The sequence below is a fragment of the Chrysochloris asiatica genome, unplaced genomic scaffold (assembly GCF_000296735.1).
Source record: "Chrysochloris asiatica unplaced genomic scaffold, ChrAsi1.0 scaffold00026, whole genome shotgun sequence".
Classification (NCBI taxonomy): Eukaryota; Metazoa; Chordata; class Mammalia; order Afrosoricida; family Chrysochloridae; genus Chrysochloris; species Chrysochloris asiatica.
Window position 1 is genome coordinate 14,511,884 of NW_006408544.1, and position 25,215 is coordinate 14,537,098.

At 37.9% G+C, this 25,215-nt stretch overlaps 2 protein-coding genes and 1 pseudogene across 2 annotated transcripts in view; 1 reads left to right on the plus strand and 2 right to left on the minus strand.

Annotated features, from left to right (window-relative positions):
• The window catches only part of FAF1 (Fas (TNFRSF6) associated factor 1), a 665,112-nt gene that overhangs the window by 106,764 nt on the left and 533,133 nt on the right, over positions 1-25,215 (minus strand). The window lies entirely within an intron of this gene.
• LOC102837290 (brain acid soluble protein 1-like) lies at positions 7,732-15,443 on the plus strand. Its single transcript, XM_006839822.1, has 2 exons — positions 7,732-8,370; positions 15,375-15,443. The coding sequence occupies exons 1-2, from the start codon at positions 7,732-7,734 to the stop codon at positions 15,441-15,443; spliced, it is 708 nt and encodes a 235-aa protein (XP_006839885.1).
• Positions 24,439-25,215, minus strand: part of LOC102837667 — a 3,257-nt pseudogene continuing 2,480 nt past the window's right edge.

The window sequence follows — 25,215 nt, forward strand, 5'->3', positions numbered from 1 at the left end:
TGCATCTTTATAAAAAATTAGTCATATATATACACATGTGTGTGCATATGTGTATATATATGTGTGTGTATATATACATATGTGTATATATGTGTATGTATATATCTATATATCTATATGACTAATTTTTGATAAAGATGCAAAGTAATTTCAGTGGAAAAGGAATGTTGTTGTTGTTAAGTGCCATTGAGTCAGCTGCAACCCATAGAGACCTTGTATAGGGTTTCCAAGGAGTGACTGGTGAGCTTGAACCACTGACCTTGTAGTTTAAACGGCTTTGCAGTCTGGCACATTAACCCACAGCACCACACCAGGATTCCGTGGAAAAGGAATTGTCTGGAACAAATGGTGCTGAAGTAATTGGAAAACTACTCTAACAACAAAACCAAAACCCAAACTTCAATTTACATTTTACACTATATACAAAAATTAATACAAAACAGATCACAGATTTAAATGTAAAATGTAAAAAACTGTACTGCTTTTAGAAGAAAGCCACACTTAAAAAAAAAAAAGTAGCATTATTTGCCCAGGGAAATAGGCTTCTTGTTAAGTCTTGTGGAGCATGGGTCTTAGGTGGAATCCTGAGGCCTACCCCAGGACCTTTAGAAGTAGAAAATTCCCACTTGAAAGACTTGCAAAACTATATATTAAAAGTATCAGAATTAGACATTTCTCCAAAGAAGATATACAAATGACTAACAAGTGCATGAAAAGACACTCAGCATAATTAGCTGAGCAATCAAAACCAGAATGAGGTACCATTTCACACCTGCTAAAATGGCTACTATAAAATTAAAAAAGAAAAAAGTGTTTATGAAAATGTGCAGATATTGAAACCCTTGAACACTGCTGGTAGGACTGTAAAATGTTATAGTCATTGTGGAAACAACAGGTGTTTCTTCAAAAACTTAAATGTAGAATTACCATATGACCCAGCAATTCCACTTCTAGATAAACTGTTGTTATTAGCTGCTGCTGAGTCAGTTCAGACTCATGGTGACTCCGTATGTGCAGGACAGAACTGCTCCATAAAGTTGTCAGAAGCAGATCACCAGGCCTGTGTACTAAAGCACATCCGGGTGGGTTCAGCAAACCTCTCAGTGACTCACCCATGCGCTCTACTCTTAGATATATCCCCAAACCAAACTCTTTGCTGTCTAGTGTCAGACTCATAGTGACCCTACAGGACAGAGCAGAGCAGCACCGCAATGTTTTCAAGGCTGTAAATATTTACGGAAGCAGACTGCCTGCCACATCTCTCTCCCAAGGAGCAGCTAGAGAGTTCAGGTCACTGACCTTTCAGTTAGTAGCTGAGTACTTAAACATTGTACCACCAAGGTTCCTAACTTTTAAATATAGGCCTTCCCTGCCCCCCTAAAACTGAAAACGGACATTCACACAAATACCTGCACACAAATGTTCACAGCAGAACTATTCACAATAGTGTAAAAGCTGAAACCCAAATGTCCATCAACAAATGAATAGATAAACAAAATGTGATCTACCCATACAATAGAATATTATTCAACCATAAAAAAGAATAAAATGCTGGTACAGGGGATGAAACTTGAAAACATTAAGATAAGTAACAGAAGCCAAACACAAACAATCCTATATTTGGAGTTTTAATTGTGCCTTTCTTCTATTTTACTCATGCCAGAGGGTAAGACATATATTATAAATTTCAGAATCCTCTCCAAGATTTCAAATAAGGAGACCTGAGCACTGAATGGTGGAAGATGGTTAAGAGGATAATATACAAGCACATATATAAATGAGGGAACTTTAAAAAGCTCTTGGGAAAATTCCATTATGCTTTAATTTTTTCATAATCTTTTTGATCAAAACCAGAATGAGATAGATAGTATTTTATACCTGCTTAACTGGCTATAATAAAATAAGAAAATAAAATAACAAGTGTTTATTTTTATTCTGATATTCTATTATTATTTCTTCTTTTACTCTGATATCCCAAGGATTAAGCCAATCCCTTTCAATTCCTCTGAGTATACCTATTAAAATTTTTAGTCATCCACTGGGAAGGAGCACAGATTTTTGTAAAAAAATTGGCTAAAATTACTGTGATGGGTTATTTTAACAATAATATTTTGTCAATCATGTAAATCAGCAAGACTAGTTTTTCTAATAAGGATTAGCACTGGACTGCTAACTGCAAGGTTGGCAGTTCAAACCCACCAGCAGCTTCTTGGAAACCCTATAGTGAGTTGCTATGAGTCAGAACCAACCTGATGGCACCTGACGATGACAACAATTTAGAATGTTTAAATATTCATGCTTTCATTTAAAACTGTATCTCTCCCTAACTATAAATTTCAAATATATTATTAGAAGAATGACAAGAACATTAGAGTAAGAATCACAAGATATGGGTTCTAATACTGTCTTTCCTTTTTATCCATGTAGGTCATTTAACCTCTTGGAGTTTCTATTTTCTCATTTTAAAATACAAGTCATTAACACATTAATTCATTCCAGAAACATGGGATGCCAATTACATACAAGACATTATATAAGTGCTTAATCCTAGATGCTAGGTAGGAGAGACTATCAGTAAGCATTTACTGAACGCCTGTCATTTCCTGATCACTGTAAACAACAGCTATTTGACTCAGATAAACTCACAGTCCTGAGGAGCTCAGCTCTGGAGTCAAATAGATTGGGTTCCAATCCCACTCTACCATTTCCATTTATGTAACCTTGGAAAAACTATGTTAATGTTTCTGACCTCCTGCTTGTTAAGTTAATGTTAGTCAATATTTTTGAACACCATTTTTAATATGTAAATGTTAAGTTGTTATAGCAAAGTCACAGGGATGGAAAATGGCAGAGAAGACCGGAATGCAATCACACACTTGAGGACCATACATTTAGAAAGGGAAAATGGGCACACATGAAAAGTTATAGTGATGTTAAAAAATAAACATCATATATTACATGACTCCACTTATATGAAGCATCTTGAATAGTTAAGTCCATAGAGAAAGGATGATTAATGGGTGATCAGAGATACTAATGCGTCACACTGCAAAGTCCTTTGAACTGCAAGGTCGGTGGTTCAAGCTCACCAAGCTGCTCCTTGGAAACCCTATACAGGGTTGCTATGGGTTGGAATCGACTGGACGGCACTTAACAACAACAACAACAAGAGAGGGGAGAAGGGGGAAGTGGAAGTTACTGCTTAGTTGGTATAGGTCTCCTCTGGGACTGGTGAAAATGTTTTGGAACTAGATAGAGGGGATGGTTACAAACATTATGAATGTATTAAATGCCACTGAAATGTACATTTTAAAATGGTTCACTTTATGCTATGCTAACTTCACCTAAACAAACAAAAAGTAACAATTTTAGAGGACAGTCACATGAATTGCTGTTTTGACAGTTATAAAGCCAAGAGGTAATCAATAACAAAGCTCTCTGCAGTGGAAAAAAAGAGAGGAATAGTCTAATTTTCTGCACCTGAAGTATAAATCATGAAGGCACTGTTTGAGAAGATGTGCTACATTGGGATTTAAAAGAAATGCTGACCAGTGGTACAGGTTTCATGATGTGCAGGGGCCAGAGCATTCATCTCTAGCCAAAAGCTTGGATTCTAGTCTGGGCTTCAGCCTGGTTATAGAATAGTATGTGGGCTTCAAATATAGACTTGGTTTGAATTGTAGGTCTACAACTTAATTTCTGTGTTCTTATACAAATTATTTAATCTCTTTCAATATTTACCAATTTTATCTCTAAAATGGGAAAGAAATACCTTTTTGCCAGATTACTGGGAGGACCTAGCATTGTATGGATCTGTGACTGCAACATGTATATGATCAATGCTATCCTAATAATAATAACTTAGTAATATTAATCCTTTGCTTCTAATAGTGTAACCTTGGGGAAAACAGTTGGATTTCTCCGAATTTATCCTAAGGATTTTATTTTGAAGGAAGAAATTCTGGAGCAAATATCACCTCACTAACAACAATTTTTTAACAGGTAAAATGACATGAATAAGAAAGAAAATAGGGAAAGTTTTATGAACCTGATCTTCAGGTCTCTGATGAAACTTTGCTTTGTGTTCTGACTGCTACACCCCACTTAAGTCACTGTCTATGTGCCTGGACTCTGAGAGATGCCCAAAATCAGGTCCAAAATAAAACACTAGACATCCTAATCACAGAAGATGTAATTCTGAAAAAAAAAGGCAATATTAAAATGTAAATTAAATTTTAGAAGTTTGATAGAACTCTGATTTCTTTTTTTGTTTTGTAAATATAGGCATATCTCATTTTATTACACTTTGCTCAACTGCGCTTTATTGATATTGTGTTCTTTACAAATTGAAGATACGTGGTAAATCGGAATCGAACAAGTAAGTATCGATGCCATTTCTTTAACAGCACTTCGTGTCTCTAAGTCGCATTTTTATAACTCACATATTTCAAAATTTTTCATAATGCTAATGTACGACATTTAAGGAGCCCTGGAAGCGCAGTGGTTAAGAATCGGGCTGCTAATTTCACAGTCAGCAGTTCAAAACTACCAGCTGTTCCTCGGGAGAAAGATGAGGCTTTCTGCTCCTGTAAAGATTTGCAGCCTCGGAAATCCTGCACAGGGTCACTATGAGTTGGAACCGACTCCACGACACATAACAACAACAATGTACATTTAGACTAGAGTATGGTATAAACATAACTTTTAAATGCACTGATAATAAAAGAATTCATGCTACTACCTTCCCCTTTATTGTGATATTTGCTTTATTAAGCTGGACTGGAAATGAACATGCAATGCCTATATCAAATTTCAAAACAACATTCTTTTTCTCATTATTTTTTTGTCTACCTTGGTGAATCTACTCTGCTGGCTCCAGAGGGCTTAGCATGCTTGAATGTAATCATGCACTCAGAATTGAGGATTGGGGAAAACTTTAGTATTGAAGTCTCAATGCAAGCCCCACAGTTTGCTCAACTTCAGGGTGGGAACACATAGTAAGACCCATTTCTGATATGTGTGAATGGTTTCCAACTGGAAGCAAAGACCATTTTTGTTAATGGAATCAGGAACCACTTGAAGATTTAATCCACTCTGTGGTAAGAATGAATTCCTTGGCACTAGGTCTAATTTAGGAATCCTGGTGACATAGTGGTTAAAGTGCCCAGGTGCTGACCAAAAAGTCAGTGGCTTGAATGTACCCATGGGAGAAAGATGTGGCAATCTGCTTCTATAAAGACTTACAGCCACAATAGAGTCCCGACTGAATAGTTTTCATCTTGTCTAGATGGATCTGGTGAAAAGAGATGGGGATAAGATTCTTATGATTCAATAGTATGTAACTGTTATCATGACTAATTGCAACTGTCACAATTGTAATGGTAGAGGTTTTGTAACAAAAACGGGGGTGTAGTTAATCTTACAGTCCAGAAACAGGGGACCCTAGGACCATCAAGGGACAAGAGCATAAGCGGAATGTGGGACCTTATCCAGAGAAGCAGCAACACCAGAGATACAGGCAGAGATGGGGACATAGAGAGAGGGAGCAGCTGAGGACTCTAGATGCATGGAAAGAGAGGGACTGAGAGCTCGCAGTCAGGAGGCAGACTTGCAGAATGTGCCCTTTGGTGTAAATTATTATATATGCCTGAGTGTTTAAAAAAAAAAAAAAAAGCTAAAGTGAATAGAGAGAAATACTGTTAGCTGATGGTACATGGAGGGGATTATAATCATTGTAATGAAACAAAGTATATTAACTGTTGAATATAAAACTGATGATCTGCCCTGTAAACTTTCACTCAATTCACAGTAAAAACTTAATATATTAAAAAAAAAGACTTATAGCCACACATAAACATGCACACACAAAAAGATATCTGAAACCTTAACTACCCTGTGGCGCAGTTCTCCTCTGTCCTATAAGGTCACTAGTCACTGGAATCAACTTAGCAGTGGTGTGTTTGGTTTGGTTTGAATATGCTTAATTAATCACTGTCACAATTTGTCTATCAGTTAGTCCAAATGTGGTGCTTTGTATGTTGCTGTTACACTGGAAGCTATGTTACTGATATTTTAAACACCAGAAGGTTCAGTGGAGCTTCCAATTAAGACAGGAAAAAGAGGCAGGCCAATTCTGAATAGTTAGCACTGAAAACCTTATGAATAGTACTGAAAGATAAGCCTCTCAGATTGGAAGGCACTCAAACTACAACTGGGAAAGAGCTGTCTCCTCAAAGTAGAGTTGATTTTAATAACATGATGGAGCAAAGCTATAGGTACACCTTCCACTGCTGATGAGGCACCACTCAAAATGTGAAGAAACAGCTGCAAACATCCAATAATTGGAATGTGGAATGTATGAAGTATGAAACTAAGAGAACTGGAAGTTGTCAAAAATGAAATAGAACACATAAAAATTGATATCCCAGATGTTATTGAGTTAAAATGGTCTTGTACTGACCATTTTGAATCAGACAATTATATGGTTTACTATGCCACAAATGCCAAACTGAAGAGTGGCATCACATTCACTTTCAGAAAGAACCTATCAAGATCTGTTCTGAAGTATAATGCTGTCTGTGATAAGATATCCATTCACATACAAGGCAGTCCAGTTAATACAACTATTATTTAAATTTACACACCAACACTCAAGTCAGTGATGATGAAACTGAAGAATTCAACCAGCTTCTTCACTCTGAAATTGATCAAACATGCATTCAAGATGTACTGATAATTACTGATGGTTTGAAGTTGGAAACAAAAAGGAAGTATCTATAGTTGAAAAATATGGACTGCATGTTAGAAATGATGTTGGAGATTGCATGATAAAAATTTGCAAGACCAACAACTTATTCATTGTAAATACTTATTTTAAGCAACATAATTATGACTATACATGTGGACCTCACCAGAAGTAATACACAGGAATCAAATCAACAACATTTGTGGGAAGATAGAGAAGCTCAGTATCATCAACCAAAACAAGGTCAGGGGCTATCTATGAAACAGACCATCAATTGTTCATATGCAGGTTCAAGATGAAGATGAAGAAAAGTAAAACAAGTCCAGTGGAGACAAAATATGTCCTTAAGTTTATCCCACCTGAATTTAGAGACCATCTCAAGAACATATTTGATGCTTAGACACTGATGACTGAAGACCAGAGGGAACTGTGGGATGACATCAAGAACAACATACATGAAGAAAGCAACAAAGTCACTGAAAGATAGGAAAGAAAGAAAATAACAAAGTGGATGTCAGAAGAGACTCTGAAACTTGTTCTTGAATACAGAGTGGTTACAGAGACTGAAAGAAATGATGAAGCAAAAGAGTTGAACAAAAAATTCAAAGAGCAACTCGATAAAACAAAGTAAAGTGCTATAATGAAAGGTGCAAAGATATGGAATTAGAGAATCAAAAGGGACAAACAAGCTCAGCATTTCTCAAGCTGAAAGAGCTGAAGAAAAAAAATTCAAGCCTCATGCTGCAATATACTGAATGACACAGGAAGTATCAAAAGAAGATGGAAGGGACAGTAGCGGCAATGGCGACTGCTGCTGTAGTGGCGGCAGCGCTTTGACTCCCTCCTAGCTCCAGGCTCTGCCGTTGAGCCATGGAGAGCATCTCTGCCCACAGCCAGCAGCCAGGTTGACTATGCCAGAGACCTGGGCCCCTAGGCGGCACCACGCGCACTCAGGGCAGCACCAGCACCCAGAGCCAAACTCCAAGATGGGAGACAAGTTAAGCAAGAAGAAGGGGTACAATGTGAATGCTGAGAAAGCCAAAGACAATGACAAGAAGGTTGAAGGGGCAGGGACTGAACAGGAGGCAACCCCGAAGGAGAATGAGACCCAGGCGGTGGCTGAGACCACCGAGGTGAAGGATGCCCAGGATGCTGCAAACAAGACCGAAGAGAAGGAGAAAGACAAAGACGCAACCACTGCCAAGGAAGAAGCACCAAAGGAGGAGCCCAAGAAGACAGAGGGGGCAGCAGATGCCAAACCCAAGCCCCCAAAGGATACAGAGCAAGAGCAGGTTGTAGCCTCGACCGCTGCTGCCAGTGGAAAGTCCCCTAAGGCATCCGAGGCCAGTGCTGATGCCTTGGACAAAAGCACTGCAGCCACTCAGGTGGATGGTAAGAGCAAGACTGAGGCTCCTGCTGCCCAGGAAACGAAAAGTGAGTGGGTCCCAGCTTCAGACTCAAAAGCTAGCAGCACTGAGGCTGCCCCACCTTCCAAGGAGACCCCCTGCCCCCACTCTGCAGCCATATACCTACAGCCCCTGCATCCCCAGCAGGAGAGGCGAAACCTGCTGAGACCCCAGCAACTAATTTGGATCAAACTATATAGCAGTGAAACAGGAGCTCTGGTAGTGTGGTGGTTATGAATCGGGTTGTGAACCTCAAGGTCAGCAGTTAGAAACTACCAGCTGTTCCATGGGCGAAACATGAGGCTTTCTGCTCCCATAAAGATTTACAGCCTTGGAAACCCTGTACAGGATCACTATGAGTCGGAACTAACTCCGTGGCACAAAACAACATAGCAGTGAAAGAGTAATCATAAGGACAGCCTACGGAAAAATAATAATAATCCCACTTACAGAAATAACCTCTCTCTTTCTCTGCTATACTAACTTGTTTCAAATTGATTGGAAGATAACGTATTGTCCAAGATTTAAGGAAAAAAGAAAAGAATGTTGTCCCATCAAGGGAGGGAGGGGGTGGGGAGAATCCAAATCGTATTTTTGTGGGGAAATATCTAATATATCTTCAGTCAACTATATTAATCAGTCCTGGATTTTGAAGATTAAACATCTGAAAGTCACGTACACCTTTCATACCTGAACTGCTGTTCCATGCACCCCACCACTAAGATCCTAGTATCTTTTCTTACTACAAATGTTGCCAAGGCCTGTGCCAAGGCAACTAGATCTTTATGAAAGCAGTATTTTCTGTGTTTTCTTTTTAATTGACAGCCTTTCTTATTTTGATATTTTAAAAAATGCTGTGGATGAATGCCAACTTTCAGACAAAGCCCATGTAGCTTGTCCATACGTATCTCCATGCCAACCCCCACCCCCAACCCCATTCTTCTTCTCCAGATATTTTTGGGAGTGAGAAATAGTCTATCATCCTACTTAACCTACCTAGATTTCTCATGACAAGTTAATGCATGTCCATGGTTGGGTGCACCTTATCGGTCAGTGGAAATGGCAAAAAAAGAGTCTGTTTTCATTGCAGTTCCAGTTACTCTTCCATTCTGTGTCACAGACACTAATACACCATTCATTGGAAAATGGAAAAAAAAAAAACCCCAAAAAACCAAAAAATATACAATGGATGTTTTGAAATTATATGTAATTGTATAAATGGTGTAACAGTAATAAAGTTAAACAATTAAAAAAAAAAGAAGAAGAAGATGGAAGGAATACACATCGTCACTATACCAAAACAAATTGGAAGATGTCCAACCGTTTCCTCAGGTACGATGTGATTAAAAATGGATAGTATTGAAGGAAGTACAGTCTGCACTGAAAGCATTGGTGAAAAACAAGGCTCCAAGAATTGAAGGAATACAAATCGAAATGTTTCAACAAACTGATGCAGTGCTGGTGGCAATCACTCGGCTAATGCCAATAAATTTGGAAGATAGCTACCTGGCCAACTGACTGGAAGAGATCCATATTTGTGCACATTCCCAAAAGTGTATGAAAATCACTGAAAAATATCATTAATATCAGATCAAATAAAATTTTGCTGAAAACAATTAAAACAGTTTCAGCATCACATCAACAAGAAACGGACAGAAATTCAATCTGGATTTGAAAAGGATGCAGAACATGGGATATCATTGCTGACATCAGATGGATCTTGGCTGAAAGCAAAATTTACAGAAAGATGTCTACTTAAGCTTTGTTGACTATATAAACATTTTTGATGGTGTAGATCAAGACAAAACATGGATAACATTGTGAAGAATGGGTATTCCAAAACAATTATGATCATAAGAAGCCTATACACAGACAAACAGATAGTCCTTACAACAGAACACAGGGATAATGAATGTTTTCAAATCAGGAAAGGCATGCACTAGGGTTGTATCCTGTCATCATAGTTATTCAACCTGTATGCTGAGCAAATTGAGGAGCTGGATTATATAAAGAACGAGGCATCAGGATTGGAGGAAGACTCATTAACAATCTTCAATATGCAGATAACAGAACCTTGTTTGCTGATAGCAAAGAAGACTTGAAATACGTTCTGATGAAGATCAAAGACTAAAGATTTCACTATGGACTAAACCTTGATATACATAAAACAAAAATCCTCCCACAGGACCAATAAATAACATTATGACAAACAGAAAAGATTGAAGTTGTCAGACTTCATTTTGTTTGAATGCACAATCAATGCTCAGGAAAGCAGCAGTCAATAAATCAAATGAGACGGATTGCATTAAGGAAACCTGCTACGAAAAAACACTCTTTAAAGTATTAAAGAGCAAAGATGTTACTTTGAAGACTAAGGTCTGCCTGACCCAAGCCATGGTATTCTAAATAGCCTTAAATGCATGTGAAAGTTGAAGAATGAAAAAGTAAGACCTGAGAAGAATTGATGCATGACAATTATGGTGTTGGAAGCACCTGCCAGAAGAACAAAGAATCTGTCACGGAAGAAGTGTAGTTAGAATGCTCCTTAGAAGCAGGAAGGCAAGACTTCATCTCTCGTACTTTGGACATGTTGTCAGGAGGGGCCAGTCCATGAAGAAAAATACCATGCTTGGTAATGTGGTGGGTCAGTGAAAAAGAGGAAGATGCCCAAGAAGAGTGGATTGGCAAAGTGGCAGTAACAATGTGCTCATATATAACAATGGTTTCTATTTTCTAAGTGAGCTGAATAGGAAAAACAGTGGACTCTTCAGAGAAGAGTAAGATGGTAAAGAATGGATCTGCACATCCAGGCTAGTGTTATTCTCAAGTATTATCATCTACTTACATATTTCTTTCTTCCACCATTAAGGAAATTGAAAAGACTTGGTCTTGTTTATCTCTGCATCACTAGTCTCAGTGTCTGGTACTTAGTAGATTCTTAAAAAAAATAAAGGTCATTGAGTGACCACTTAATCTTATAAATCAATATCTGCTAGACTGATTGGTCTGTAAAACCATTGATGAAATGCTAGTGATAAAAAACAACGAAATAAAGATTATCGCAAACCTGACACTCAACATTCTTTTAGGCTTCTACCTATTACAGCAAAAGATGGAGCCTATGTGCTAGACTAACCAGTTATTTTTAAATTCCAGTTTTAAAGAGAGAAATTTCAAGACCGTCCATTGTGAGACTATGAAAACAGAGAGATTTACAAGTAGCAAGCAACTTCCAAGCCCAAATGAGACTGTCTTGGTAGAATGTAAATCTCTGGAATTTCCGGTGGACATGTTTACAAAAGATTCTTTTTCACCTTGATAGAAGTGGTATGTGGAAGTGAGTTGAAAAGCTGGATTTAAGATTGGTTTACTAATTTCTTTAGTGGTAGGATTTCAAACGATAGATTCAGTCTCAAAGTCTACCTTAGAAGAAGTGGTGTGTGAATTTATATAGAGGATAAACACTGATCCAAAGAGAATCCACATATCTCTCTGGTACCCTGAGAAGAAATATGTACTTTTTCAAGCATGATGCCTCAATTTAGACCCGTGTCACCTCTTGCTTGGACACAGTTTCTTAACAGGTCCCCCAACTTCCAATCTATATACATAAAAATAATTAGTAAATTCACTTACACACTTATAAAACATTACTGAGATTAATAAATGCTAGGCCTTCTGTAAAGAATTTGGAGATAAGATGAGTAAAAAACATAGTTCCCTATTGCACTGTTGGGAAGATAGATGCATAAGCCCAGAAAGTAGAGCTATAGAGTATATTATGGTTTGGTTACTGTTTCCTTTCAGCTTAACAACACTCCAGTGGGGTTGTTGTTGTTCAGTGCTGTTGAACAGGTTCCAATTCATTGAGACCCATGTACAACAGAACAACAAACTGCACAGCCTTGTGTCACCCTTACAATCCTTGCTATGTTTGAGGTCACTGTTGCAGTCACTGTGTCAATCCATCTCAGTGGAGGTCTTTTCCTTTTTCACTGCCGTTCTACCAAACACGATGCCTTTCTCCAGGGACCAGTCCATCCTGGTAACATGTCCAAAGTACATGAGCATTCTGGTTGTACTTCCAAAACAGATTTATTCATTCTTCTTGGTAGTCCATAATACTTTCTATGTTTTTCACCAACATCTTAATACAAATGCATCAATTCTTCTCTGGTCTTCCTTATTCACTGGCCAGCTTTCACATGCATATGAGGTGACTGAAAATGCCATGGTTTGGTTCAGACGCACCTTAGTCTTCAAAGTAACGTGTTTTGCTTTTTAACACTTTCAAGAGGCCTTTGCGGCAGATTTCCACAATGCAATACATCATTTGATTTCCTGACTGGTGCTTCTATGGGCACTGATTGTGTATTCAAGTCAAATGACATCTTTGATAACTTCAATCTTTTCCAGACTGCTGCTTCCACAGATACTGATTATGGATCCAAGTAAAATGAAATATTTGATAACTTCAATTTTTTATCTGCTAATTGGTTCAGTTGTAATGATTTTTCTTTTCTTTATACCAATGTGTAATTCATACTGGAGTCCTGGTGTGGGGCTGTGGGTTAATGCACCAGACTGCAAAGCTGCTTGAACTGTACGGTTGGCAGCTCAAGCTCACCAGCTCCTCCTAGGAAATCCTATACAGGGTCGCTATAGGTTGGAACCACTCGACGGCACTTAACAACAACAACAACAACAATTCATACTGACAGCTGCAGGTTTTGATCTTCATGAGTAAGCACTTCAAGTTCTGTTCACTTTTCAGCAAGCAAAACTGTGTCCTCTGTAATTACAAGTCGTTAATGAGTCTTCTTGCAATATTGAAGTCACATTCAAATTCCTACAGTTTAACTTCGAGGATTATTTGCTCAGCATAAAGATTAGGTAAATATGGTAAAAGGATACAACATTGGATCACAACTTTCCTGAAAGTAAACCATATAGTTTAAACCCTCTTGTTCAATTAGAATGGCTGCCTCTGAGTCTATGTACAGGTTCTGAATGAGAGCAATGAAGTGCGCTGGAATTCCCAGTCTTATCAATGTTATCCATTATTTGTTATGATCAACACAGTCTGATGCCCTTGTATAGTCAATGAAACACAGGTAAACCTCTTTTTGGCATTCTCTGTTTCAGTCAAGATCCCTGTGACACCAGCAGTGATATCCCTTGTTCCATGTCCTCTTCTGAGTCTGGCAGTTTCCTGTTGATGTACTGCTTCAACTATTTTTGAATTATCTTCAGCAAAATTTGACTTCCATGTGATATTATTTGATAATTTCTTCATTCTGTTGTATTAGCTTTCTTTGGAATGGGCACAAATATGGATCCCTTCTGGTTAGTTGGCCAGTGTCTTCCAAATTTGTTGGCATAGATGAGTGAGCACCTCCAGCACTTTATCGGTTTGTTTAAACATTTCAACTGATACTCTGAACATTCTTTCCATCTTCTTTTGATGTTTCTTGTACCGTTCAACATTTTACTTAAAGATTCCTTCAATACTGTAAGTCAAGGATTTAATTTTTCATCAGTCCTTTCAGTCTGAGAAATATTGCGCTCTTCTCTTTTTAGTTTTCTAACCCTAGGTCTTTGAAAATGTCATAATTGAGTATGTATTATTATTTCTATTTGGCAGATGGAGACACATGTGACTCAAAATGGCTAAGTAATTTACCCATGATGAATAGTTTGTTAGGGAATGAATTTGTTTATAAGTGTGTCTGTTTCTAAAACCTACATTCTTTCCACTTTATCAGAGGTTCTCAAACTTTAGGATATGTAGGAACCACTTTTTTTGTTGGAAACTTGTCAAAATACAAACTTTCTGGCCTACCTACAGAGTTTCTGATGTAATTAGTCTAGAATGAAAGCCCAGAAATCTGTATTTGCAACAAGTGTGTGCTGAATTAACATTATTTGAAAAGTCCTGCATCACAAAAAGAAAGCAGATAAATTATAGCCACATGATAAGTTAATATCACAAAGATAAAACAAAGCCATCACCATAAGAATTAATTTCCTAAATCACAAATCAAACCACACCAATTTCTAGCTTAAAAGATATGATGACTACTACTACCTGGCCACAGTTTAAGGTTCAAACTCTACAGCTGAGACTAGAACTACTTCCAAGATGTGGTCCTATTGCATATTTTTATCCTTTCTCTCCTTTCCTTCCAAGAACATATCATTCTGGCCTTATTAGATTATTTCTTATTTCTCACATTGCAAAGCTGTATTATTACATTTCCAAATTTTTGCAATGTGCTTCCTCCTAAATGCTAATGATAACTTCCTACTCAGTCTGCCAAATCATATAGGAGATATTTCCTGGATGCTTTACAAATGCCAGGTACCAGTCTAAGTATTTTATATGTATCAACTCATTTAATCTTCATATCAATCCTATGAGGTAGCATCTTGCTAAGGAAACTGAGGCACAAGAAGGGTTAAATGATTTTCCTCAAGGTTGTTCAACTGCTAGGATTTGAATTCAAATAACTGAGCACCACAAATGACAACATACAAGCTCTTAATCATTAACTTAGAGTTGCATCTTGGAAGACAGTAAGTTACTTTGAGGCAAGTAGTCTTCCAGTAACCTAGCGTCCAATTCAAACCATACCTCTCCTCAGATTCCTCTACCCCATCTTTATTTCTTATTCTTTTGAACTCCCTTCCATTATATTTATATTTGGACCACATCTCCGTTTTGATCTGAATTATTTTTTTAATTACTTTAGATGCTGGTTTTATTTTTGCAGGTAAATAGTAAGCTCCCTGAGGGCAGAAACTGTGTCATTAAAAGTAAATTGGCCAGGACTTGGCACATGGCTGGTACTGCCACAATTTGTGTTGGACTGAAATGCAGAGCAAGTATTTTATTACTTAAGCTATGCTCAGTGGTTAAAAAGAAAGTATATGAATGGGTAATGAGTATCCTTCCAAAGTAAATAATGAGGGAGTGAGTAGGCAGGATTTGTTAGACGGTTCCTTTCTTAACAGAAGACTGTCAATTTGAGAAGCAAATGTGAAAGGGCTCCCAGTCATATGAAGGTTTTTACTTCATGGTTGGTTAGCTGGTCTTGACTTTCAAAGTGAAATCCTATAGTTTAGCCTCCTAGTAAATAGTAATTCAATCCCCACAGCTATTCTTGCACAAATTGATATTTGGATTAAAAAAATTATATTGAAAGTTTCTCCCCTGTTTTCAGATAAGAGATGTTCATAAACTCTTCTGGTTGGCTATAAAACTGAATTTTTCTATTGCTTTGCATGAATAAACTAGCTCATGATAACAAAACGTATGTTCTTTGTGGCAGTTACACCTGGAATATTTCCAATGAATAGATTTCATAGTTTGTATTCTTTACACTTTACATGATAATCCATCTTTTCCTCAGGGCAAATTCTTATAATTGCTAAAGTAATAAAATATGCACACATATATATAACATAGGAGACTTCTGAAAAAGAGAATTTTAGGAAACATTTTTTAAAAAGTATGTTGTTGTTGTTGTTGTTGTTGTTGTTGTTAAGTGCCATCAAGTGTATTCCGATCCATAGTGACCCTGTATATGATTTAGAAGGAGTAGCTGGTGAGCTTGAACTGCTGACCTTGCAGTTCAAACATCTTGTACAGTATGGCACATTAACCCACAGCGCCACACCAGGACTAGGATCATGAAAAAAGTAACAAAAAGCTAGTATTCATAATCATCTGAAAATCTCACTGCTCACATACACCTACTGTGTGTTCCATTACAAGAGAAAGATCTCATTTAAAATGACAAGATAATAGTACTAGAAGGAATGACAACAACAACCAAAGGCCAAACTGTGAGGAAGTGATGTGGGGCAAATACTTACTTAGTTCTCAATTTCCTTAACTGCAGAATGAAGGCGTAACACTGGATGACTTCTATAATCTCTTTAAAAAGAGACCATAGCCTGGATTAAAAATAACATTAGATAATATTTATCTTAGAGGACTGTCAAAAAAGAGAGAGAACCTCAGGTACTGACACAATGGCTACAACTACAGGCTCAACCACAGCAACAACTGTGAAGATGCTGCAGGACTCTGCAACATTGCATACTGTTGTACAGAAGGTTGCTATGAACCATAGCAGACTAGATGGCACCTAACAACAATAACAATAATATTCACTTATACAGAGCATGCAATATCCCTTTGTTATGTCTGAATTACTGCCTCTTGATCTGTGTAGGCTCCACATATGCAAAATTAAGTGTTTTAGAATTCTCATTATTTGTAATATTATCCATAAATTGTTATGATCTACACAGTCAAATGCCTTCATGTAGAACAAACAATAAAACTGATAAACATGCTACTTGTATTCTCCGCACTTGTCTAACATCCATCTGATATCAGCAATACCAGACCTTGCTCCATGTACATCCATAAGAATCTGGATTGACCTTCTAGCAGATCCCTGTTGATGTATTTTTTAATTATCTTCAACAAAAAGTTTTATCTTTCCAGTGGGCAAAACTGACTAAAACTTCTTAGATATTATCAAACATCTTAAGGCAATGAGTTCCTGGACCTGAGGGGTCAGGACCATAGTCTCAGGGGTCACCATGGCCAACGAGCAAAACATAGTTCACAAAGACAATGCTTTACATACTACTTTGTTTGGTGAGTAGCAACTGGGATCTTAAAAGCTCATGAGCAGCTCTCTAAGGTACAACAATTGGTCTCTCCATGTGCAGAAAGAAGAGGAGTGATAACAATTAAAGACATTTGGGATCAACTAGTCAAATGGATCAATAGAGCTTTACGTAAACATCAACCACCATAACTCTTAGACCAGAAGAACTAGATGGTGCCCTGGTATTACTACCAACTGCTCTGAAAGGGATCACATTGTTGTTGTTAAGTGCCGCTGAGCTGGTTCCAACACATAGCGACCCTGTACAGGGTTTCCGAGGAGCAGCTGGTGAGCTTGAACCACTGGCCTTGCAGTTCAAGCCAACTTTGTAGTCCAGAACATTAACCAACAATGCTACACAAGGATTCCGGGAGCACATTGTTGTTATGTGCTGTGGAATCAGTTACAACTCATAGCGACCCTACACAGGGTTTCCAAGGCTGTAAATCTTTACAGGAGCAGAAAGCTTCATCTTTCTCCCACGGTACAGCTGGTAGTTTCAAACTGCTGACCCTGAGATTAGCAGGCCAATTTGTAACCACTATGCTACCAGAGCTCCTTAGACCAATAAAAAGCATCATGATAAATGGAGAAAAGATCGAAGTTGTCCAAGACTTCCTTCTGGGGTCATATTGTTGCTGTTGTTAAATGCTGTTGAGTTGATTCCAACCCATAGCAACCCTGTATAGGATTTCCGAGGAGCAGCTGATGAGCTTGAACCGCCAACCTTGCAGCTCAAATGGGTTTGTAGTCTGGTGCATTAACCCACTGCACCATGCCAGGACTCCAACCAACCAAGCTGTCCCCTTTAATTGTTATGTGTGTTGCTTTTAACTGATGGTTTATTCTTCTGGTAAAAGTACCCTTCTATCTTGGTGTGGTGCTGTAGGATAAAGCACCAGACTACAAAGTCAGTTTGAACTGCACGGTTGGCAGTTCAAACCCACTAGCTGCTCCTCAGAAACCCTATAGAGAGTCAATAGGGAATTGGAACTGACTTGACAGCATTTAGCAACATTATCTATAAGATACTTCTCTACAAGTCTATCTGCCACACACAAACTTTTCAGTGTCAGCTTAAAGGATTTTTCCCTGGTAAGGCTTTTCTAACTTTGTCAAGCAGAGTTAATACCCTGGTACACCTCTATCATGGAAATTATGTCATTATAATGGAATTTTTTTATTTGCAGTCTCTGAACATCTCAAGGACTGTGTCATCCTTGTATCAATCAGTGCTTAGTAAACTACTGACATGTTGTTGTTTAGTGCTCTGAAATCAGTATAGAGTTTCAGAGGCTTTAAATCTTTGTGGGAACAGAAAGCCTCATTTTTCTCCCATGGAGTGGCTGGCAGGCTTGAATCGCAGATGTTATAGTTCGCAGACCAGTGTTTATTGCATAGAACCACTGCACTCTCATGTTGACATAGTTGTTGTTGAGTGCCGTTGAGTCGGTACCGACCCATAGTGACCCTGTATAGGGTTTCCAAGGAGCAGCTGGTGAGCTTGAAACACTGACCTTGCAGTTCGAATGGCTTTGCAGTCTGGTGCATTAACCCACAGTGCCACACCAGGACTCCCATGTTGACATACATATACCAGGTCCTTAATAAAACTGTGTCAGCTTAGTGGTCAAATGAATTAAATGTGGTTTGGCTGGTGTACTCCTAAGTATCATCCTTTAAAACTCAAGTACTTTCTCCTCTGATTTTTTCTTCTACTTCTGTTCCTTGAACTTATTGCCATTGTTGTGTTGTTAGGTGCTGTCAAGTTGGTTCCAACTCATAGCGACCTCATGTACAACAGAATGGATATGGTTCTGTGCCATCCTCACAATTGTTAAGTTTGAGCGCAGTATTGCTGCCACTGTATCACACCATCTCACTGAGGGTCTTCCTCTTTTTCACTGACCCTCTTACTTTACCAAGCATTTGTTTCCATTGTTGTTGCTGTTAAGTGCCATTGAGTTAGTTCTAACTCATGGTGAACCTGCATAGAGTTTCAGAGAAGTTGATGGTGAGTTTGAGCCACCGACCTTACAGTTAGAGTCCAGTGCCACACAAGGACTCATGTGTTCCCATACTATGTTGTAATTATTTATTTGCTGGATGCTAATTCAATAACGTAGGAGCTCTGGTAGCTTAGTGGTTACGAATTGGGCTGTGAACCGCAAGGTCAGCAGTTCGAAACTACCAGCTGCTCCACGGGAGAAAGATGAGGCGTTCTGCTCCCATAAAGATTAACAGCCTCGGAAACCCTGTGCAGGGTCGCTATGAGTCGGAACCGACTCCATGGCACATAACAACAACAATTCAATAACGTAACTGGAGTTATGGCAAATTTATAACTGGAAAAATTGTGTGAGAAGATTCTCAGGACCTCTCATTAGAGGCATAAAATGCAAGATAAGTAATTTAGAGAGGCAAAGATGACTTGTTAAATAATACTGATTGAAGGCAATTGAATTTCTCTTATTTTCCTATACATATTCTTCACTTCATATAAACTGGACCAACATAACTTGAACTTCTTTGCACTATTCTTTTGCTCATACGTTCCACACATTGTAATGCTCTCCCCTCTGGTCTCTGTACATGCAAACTATACTGTCACTTCCAGAATTAGATAAAATTTCACCTCTTCAGAGAAGTGTCTCCTGACTTTAAGGATGGCTCTTTCTGAATTCTAGCTCATCTAACACATTGTTGTTAGGGATATTTTTGTAAGGGAATGCTTTGACTCTCCAAGTTTAAATGGTAAGTTCCTTAATGAATTCAACAGTCTCTCACAGTTTTTTTTCTTTAACATATCCAGAAAAAAAAAAAAAAAAAAGCTAGATTCTCAATTTGGTAACAAACTCATTCAAAGGAAAGGTAGAATGCACATGAAAAAGTACTTTTAGTCTCCCAAAGTTAGTTTTCACAAACACTGTCATATAAAGGCCAGTGAGAAGAAAAACTTAAAAGAAATAAAGTTTACATTAATGTAGCATTCAAGACAAATAATTTCTCTAAATCTTTCTAAAGGATTTGGCTTACGAGAGTTTCATGTAATATTTTACGTAGGGATCTGTCATGTTTATGACATTGGAAAAGTCTCAACAGCCACTTGAGAAGACTTAGAAACAAGTAGGTTTAAAATTTTATTTGGAAAACCTAAGATAGCTAGTTTTAAAAACATCACTACATAAAAGAAGATACAACAGCTAGATATTTACTCCCAAAGCCAGCTAATAGTTTTGTAAGTAGAAAAATAAGCATACTTTTTTATACCCTACTATTACCAAAAACAAAAAGTGGACAGGCTGGGCCAGCTGTGTAACAATAAATGCTTTTACAGTAATACATGTTGACAGCCAAATAAAAAAGAATGCATTACTGAGATATCATCAATTTTGTCCTGTCATTACATGGCAGTTCCATCTAGTCTAAGCTTGTCAAAAAGTGTTACTGTAATCCATGAAGAAGTCTCCACCTCAGGCAAAAGAGAGAAAAATGTGGCTCTGAACAGGTGTGTTGAATGCTATTGCTAATGTTGAGTCTCAAATCTCTTTACATTAGTTTCATTTATGACAAACTACTAAGTTCTACTCTGAGATGTCAGGCATGGATGAACTGATCTATCAGCAGTCACTTTAAGAGCAACAAGTGTAAATAAAGAGGGTGTGGATATGACTTTCTAGCAGTCAGCACGGGTCCATGCACAAAAGTAGACATTTAGTATGACAAATAAATCTCCGTATTCTACTCAAGGGAATATACTATTTGGAGATCTAGAATGTCTGACTTATTCTCTAGGTTACCTACTCTTGTTGCTAAGTGTCAAGTCGGTTCTGACCCACAGTGACCCTGTGTAAGGTTTCCGAGGTGCAATGGGTGAGCTTGAACCGTTGATCTTGTAGTTCAAAACAACTTCACAGTCCTGATTCTATGTTAATTTTGATAATAGTGTTGCTTCAATTTACCCCATTAATTCTTAATATAATTGCAGCTCAGCTTTACAAGAGAGTGTTATGTATGAACAGCACACATAAGTGTAATCCTGGACAAATTATTTAGTTTCTATGAACCTCAGTTTCTTCTTCAATGAAACGGTGATAAAAATAACTATCTTTGTCAATCCATCTCATCGCAGAGTCTTCCTCTTTTTCACTGACTTTGAACTTTACCAAGCATGACATGTTGACCTTCTCCAGGGATCGGTCCCTTCTGACACCACAAATGAAGTGTGAGAGACAAAGTCTCACCATCTTTGCTTTTAAGGAGCAGTCTGGCTGTACTCTTTCAAAACAGAAATGGTCTGTTCTGTCAGTCCATCATACGTTCAATATTTCATCAGCAGCATACTTCAAAAGCATTTATTTTTCTATGGCCTTCTTTATTTATTTCCCAACTTTCAAGTGCATAGGAGGTGATGGAAAATACAATAATACATAGTGTGTACTTGACTGGAAGGCACTTAACAACTTGACTATAGGTATTAATTGTGGACCCAATTAAGAGAAAATCTTTGACAACTTCAATCTTTTTTTCAGTATATCATCATAATGCTTATTGGTCTAGTTGTGACGGGTTTTGCTGAGATATAAGCCACATTGAAGGCTGTAGTCATTGATCTTCATGAGTACGTCCTCTTCAATTTCAGAAAATTAGGTTGTATCAACAGCAGATCACAGGTTGTCAAAGAGTCTTCCTCCAATTTGGATGCTGTGTTCTTCTTCATATAGCCTGGCTTCTAGGATTATCTGCTTAACACACAGACTGAATAAGTATGGCGAAAAGATATAACCCAGATGCATGTATTTTCTGATTCCAAACCACACATGTATCTCATTGTACAGTTTGAAGGACTGTCTCTTGGTCTAGTCTATGTGTATAGTCTACATGAGCACATCAGTGTTCTGGAATTCATATTCTTTGTAATGCTATCCACAATTTATTGTGAACCACAGAAATAGGAGATCTTCAAATTGTTCATGGAAAAATTTCATTATTTTTTCATTTCATTTACCACTGAGAATTCTGAAGTCTCCTTGTAAACTCTTGGAATTAGGACTGTGACAATTCTTTGGGCTACTGCTCAGAATGTAGGCTACAATGATTCTAAATAAATTATGTTTTTGTTGTTGTTAAGTACCAGTGAGTCAGTGCCAACTCATAAACACCCTATATAGGGTTTCTGAGAAGTGAGTGGATGTTGAATCTCTGACTTTCCTGTTCAAATTGACCTTGTGATTCAGTGCCGATCCTATAGCACCACGCCAAGACTCCAAATAAGTTACAATGTTGAATAAATGAACAAGCAAATGGATTAAACAATAAACAGGGGCTAAGTGTAGATTCTGGAGTTCTGCTGTGATACTGTAGTATTAGAACTGGACTGCTGGCTCAAATCCACTAGCTGCTCCTTGGAGACCCTAAACAGAGTCACCATGACTTGAAAGCCCTTAACAATATCATAGATTCTTGATGATCAAAAGTTTCAAAATTACCTATAGCTGAAAAAGAATAAATAATTGATATGAAAAGAAAAACTGAAACCAGTTTGGAACTACGTTTAAAGAAAAAGAGATAAGAGAACATGGTTACAGTCATACAGTAATACTTGCCTTTCCCCTCACCCCTTCCGTCTTTGTCAATGGCAACTTATTACAGCTAAGCACCTCTTTGTCCCCAGGATCTAGCCTAGCTCTAGATGCTGTGGTAGGTACTGAGTAAACATGAATAAAACCAAATGTAATTAATGGAAATGTCAAAAAGCAAGGCTAAAAATCGTTGCACCAAAAACTTTATTCATTATACACATCTCTGGCTACAATAATACAATGGAGTCATTGCAGTGCTTGATGTAACTTAACCAAAGTTAAATTTAAATGAATCAGGGCCTAGAAAGTCATCCTCCAAACATGTTCACTAATTTGATTTTAATGAAAAGCTTAAGATGAAGTCCTATATTCTTTTTTTAATAAAGGCAAATTCACAATGATAAAAGACTGTTTCTTGTCATATATCCACCAGGTACTAATTCATTATGATCTATGCATATTCGAAAAGAATACTTTAAATCTAAAAACGCTTTTCTTAGGAAACCCATTTATGACCTGAGTGACAATTTTCATGAAGACACTCCTAAAATAAAGCGAAATCTTTACCTCTAGCAGTTAAATTGCAATAAAAATTTCAATTATATGGAGTCTTGGATTTTTCCTGTAACCCTCATATTAAATTTTGTACTCAGTATTAAAGGAATTAAAGTCAATTTCTTTATCAATGAATTACAAGGAACACAAATTAAGATGAAAGAATGAAATGGAACACACATGCAAATATTGTGCATTCATATCATTATACAACATAATCTGTAAATCTGGTACTAATGAGACTCAAGATTTAAATGGCTGAAGAATGTGTTTAGTGAATTATTGCCAATCAATGCCTCTATTTCAGGATAAATATAATCTTGAATGGCAACACACCTATTATTACAAATTCCTAAGTAAGTACAGTACCACATTATTTTAAAATGCCACTGTCAATTTACAAAATAACAAATAAACAAATATCACCATACATCCAGATGCATTTCCTTCAGAGTAAATGAAACACTATTAAGAAAAATTACAAACTCAACAGTTTTGTAGCAGTAAAAGAAACCTAGTGAACACAAACATTTTAAACTAGATAAAACACTACAAATTTTCTATTTGCTAATGTGGATATATCAGCTTTTATACTGTTGTAATCAAGTATCCCACCATTTCTCTGTCAGTTTGTCATACTGTGGTGGCTTGCATGTTGCTGTGATTATAGAAGTTATGACATGGATATTTTAAATACCAGCAAGGCCACCCATAGTGGACAGACTTCAGATGAGCTTCCAGACAAAGACAGACTAGAAAGGACAGACTATTTCTGAATATTTAATCACTGAAAAACTTATGAATAGCAGTTGAATACTGCCAGCACCAGAATACTGAAACATGATGAAGAGCACCAGGATATTTCCAGTTACAGTACCAGAAGATGAGCCCCTCATTTTGGAAGGCACTCAAAATATGACTGAGGAAGAACTGCCTCCTCAAAGTAGAGCTGGCTGTGTTAACACAAATAGCGTAAATCCCTCAGGATCTTCATTTGCTGATGGGGCACAACTCAAAATGAAGAGAAACAGCTGTAAACATCCATTAATAATCATAACATGGAATGTACGAAGTATGAATCTAGGAAAATTGGAAATTGTCGAAAATGAAATGGAAAGCATAAACATTGATATCCTAGGCATGGTTGTTGTTGTTTAGTGCCTTCGAGTAGGCTCCGACTCATAGCGACCCTGTATAGGGTTTGAACTGTCAACCTTGAGGTTCACAGTCCAGTGCTGATCCTATAGCACCACACCAGGTGTCCATCCTAGGATTAGTGTCATTAACATTTCTGCTAAACAGAGGCTGCTAAGCACTAATCACACAGGTATCATAAAACGTACAACTTTTCCGTTAAAAACTACTGGTGAGTTTTCTTCTGTTGCATCTGGATAGAGGTTTGATTTGCTCTTGACAGTTCCAAGGTGGAGAGAGACTAGGAGAAGGCACAGCAATGTAGAGGTCTATTCATTGTAATCTCCCTCATTTTCATCCTCACCATCAACTGAGAGAGCATCATACCTACTTGAAGAGCTGAAGTTGGAGGCTGGATTTTCTTCAGATTTCTTTGGCTCAGGTACAGATCTGGAGTCTTGATCCTTTTTGCCATCTTTCCTATCGGACTCCTTACAGTGGTCTTTGTTCCTGCCATCTTCTGGACCATGGTTAGAGTTCCCATTTTGGCCTTTTGGGACATTCACCCCATCAACTTTATTTTCATCTTTTCTTGATGGTCTTTCTTTAGATGCTTGAGTTGGCACTACCTTACCCCCAACACCTGTAGGAGTTTCTAAGATTGTGAGATGGCGCAGGAGGATGAGAACTTCGCTTCACCCAAGTGTTATCCTTTCGTGGAGGGGCTGGCATTACCCTTGGAGGCTGGTCGGGTTGGGGAGTCTTCGAAGTTGGAAAGTGACAATCTTCTTCCTTACTGAAGGTTTCATTTTCCAGAGAGTTTTCAGTCTCTCTCCTTCATGTATTTCTGCCAGATGTGGCTGAGGTCCCAGTCTGCGATGGCTCATGCCCTGTCTTTGACCTTTCCTGTTCCTGAGTTTCTTCACTTCATCAGCTTGGGTGTCTTTCCCAAGGGCATTGTTTTAGTTTTGGCTCATCCAGCTGACGTTGCAGTTTCTCCTGTTCCTTCTGTAACTGTTCTTCTACTTCTCATTCTCTAGCAGCTGTGTCAATAGGTTTTGCCCCTCCAAAGATACACTGGGTTGGGAGGTGCTATCAAAGGGATT

What these genes read in the sequence shown, in the direction of transcription:
- LOC102837290 (XM_006839822.1), top strand. Translation starts at nt 7,732, where the DNA reads ATGGGAGACAAGTTAAGCAAGAAGAAGGGGTACAATGTGAATGCTGAG. An exon ending in GCAGTGAAACAGGAGCTCTG is followed by an intron (nt 8,371 to 15,374) that starts GTAGTGTGGTGG and finishes CCCTGTTTTCAG; the next exon opens with ATAAGAGATGTTCATAAACT.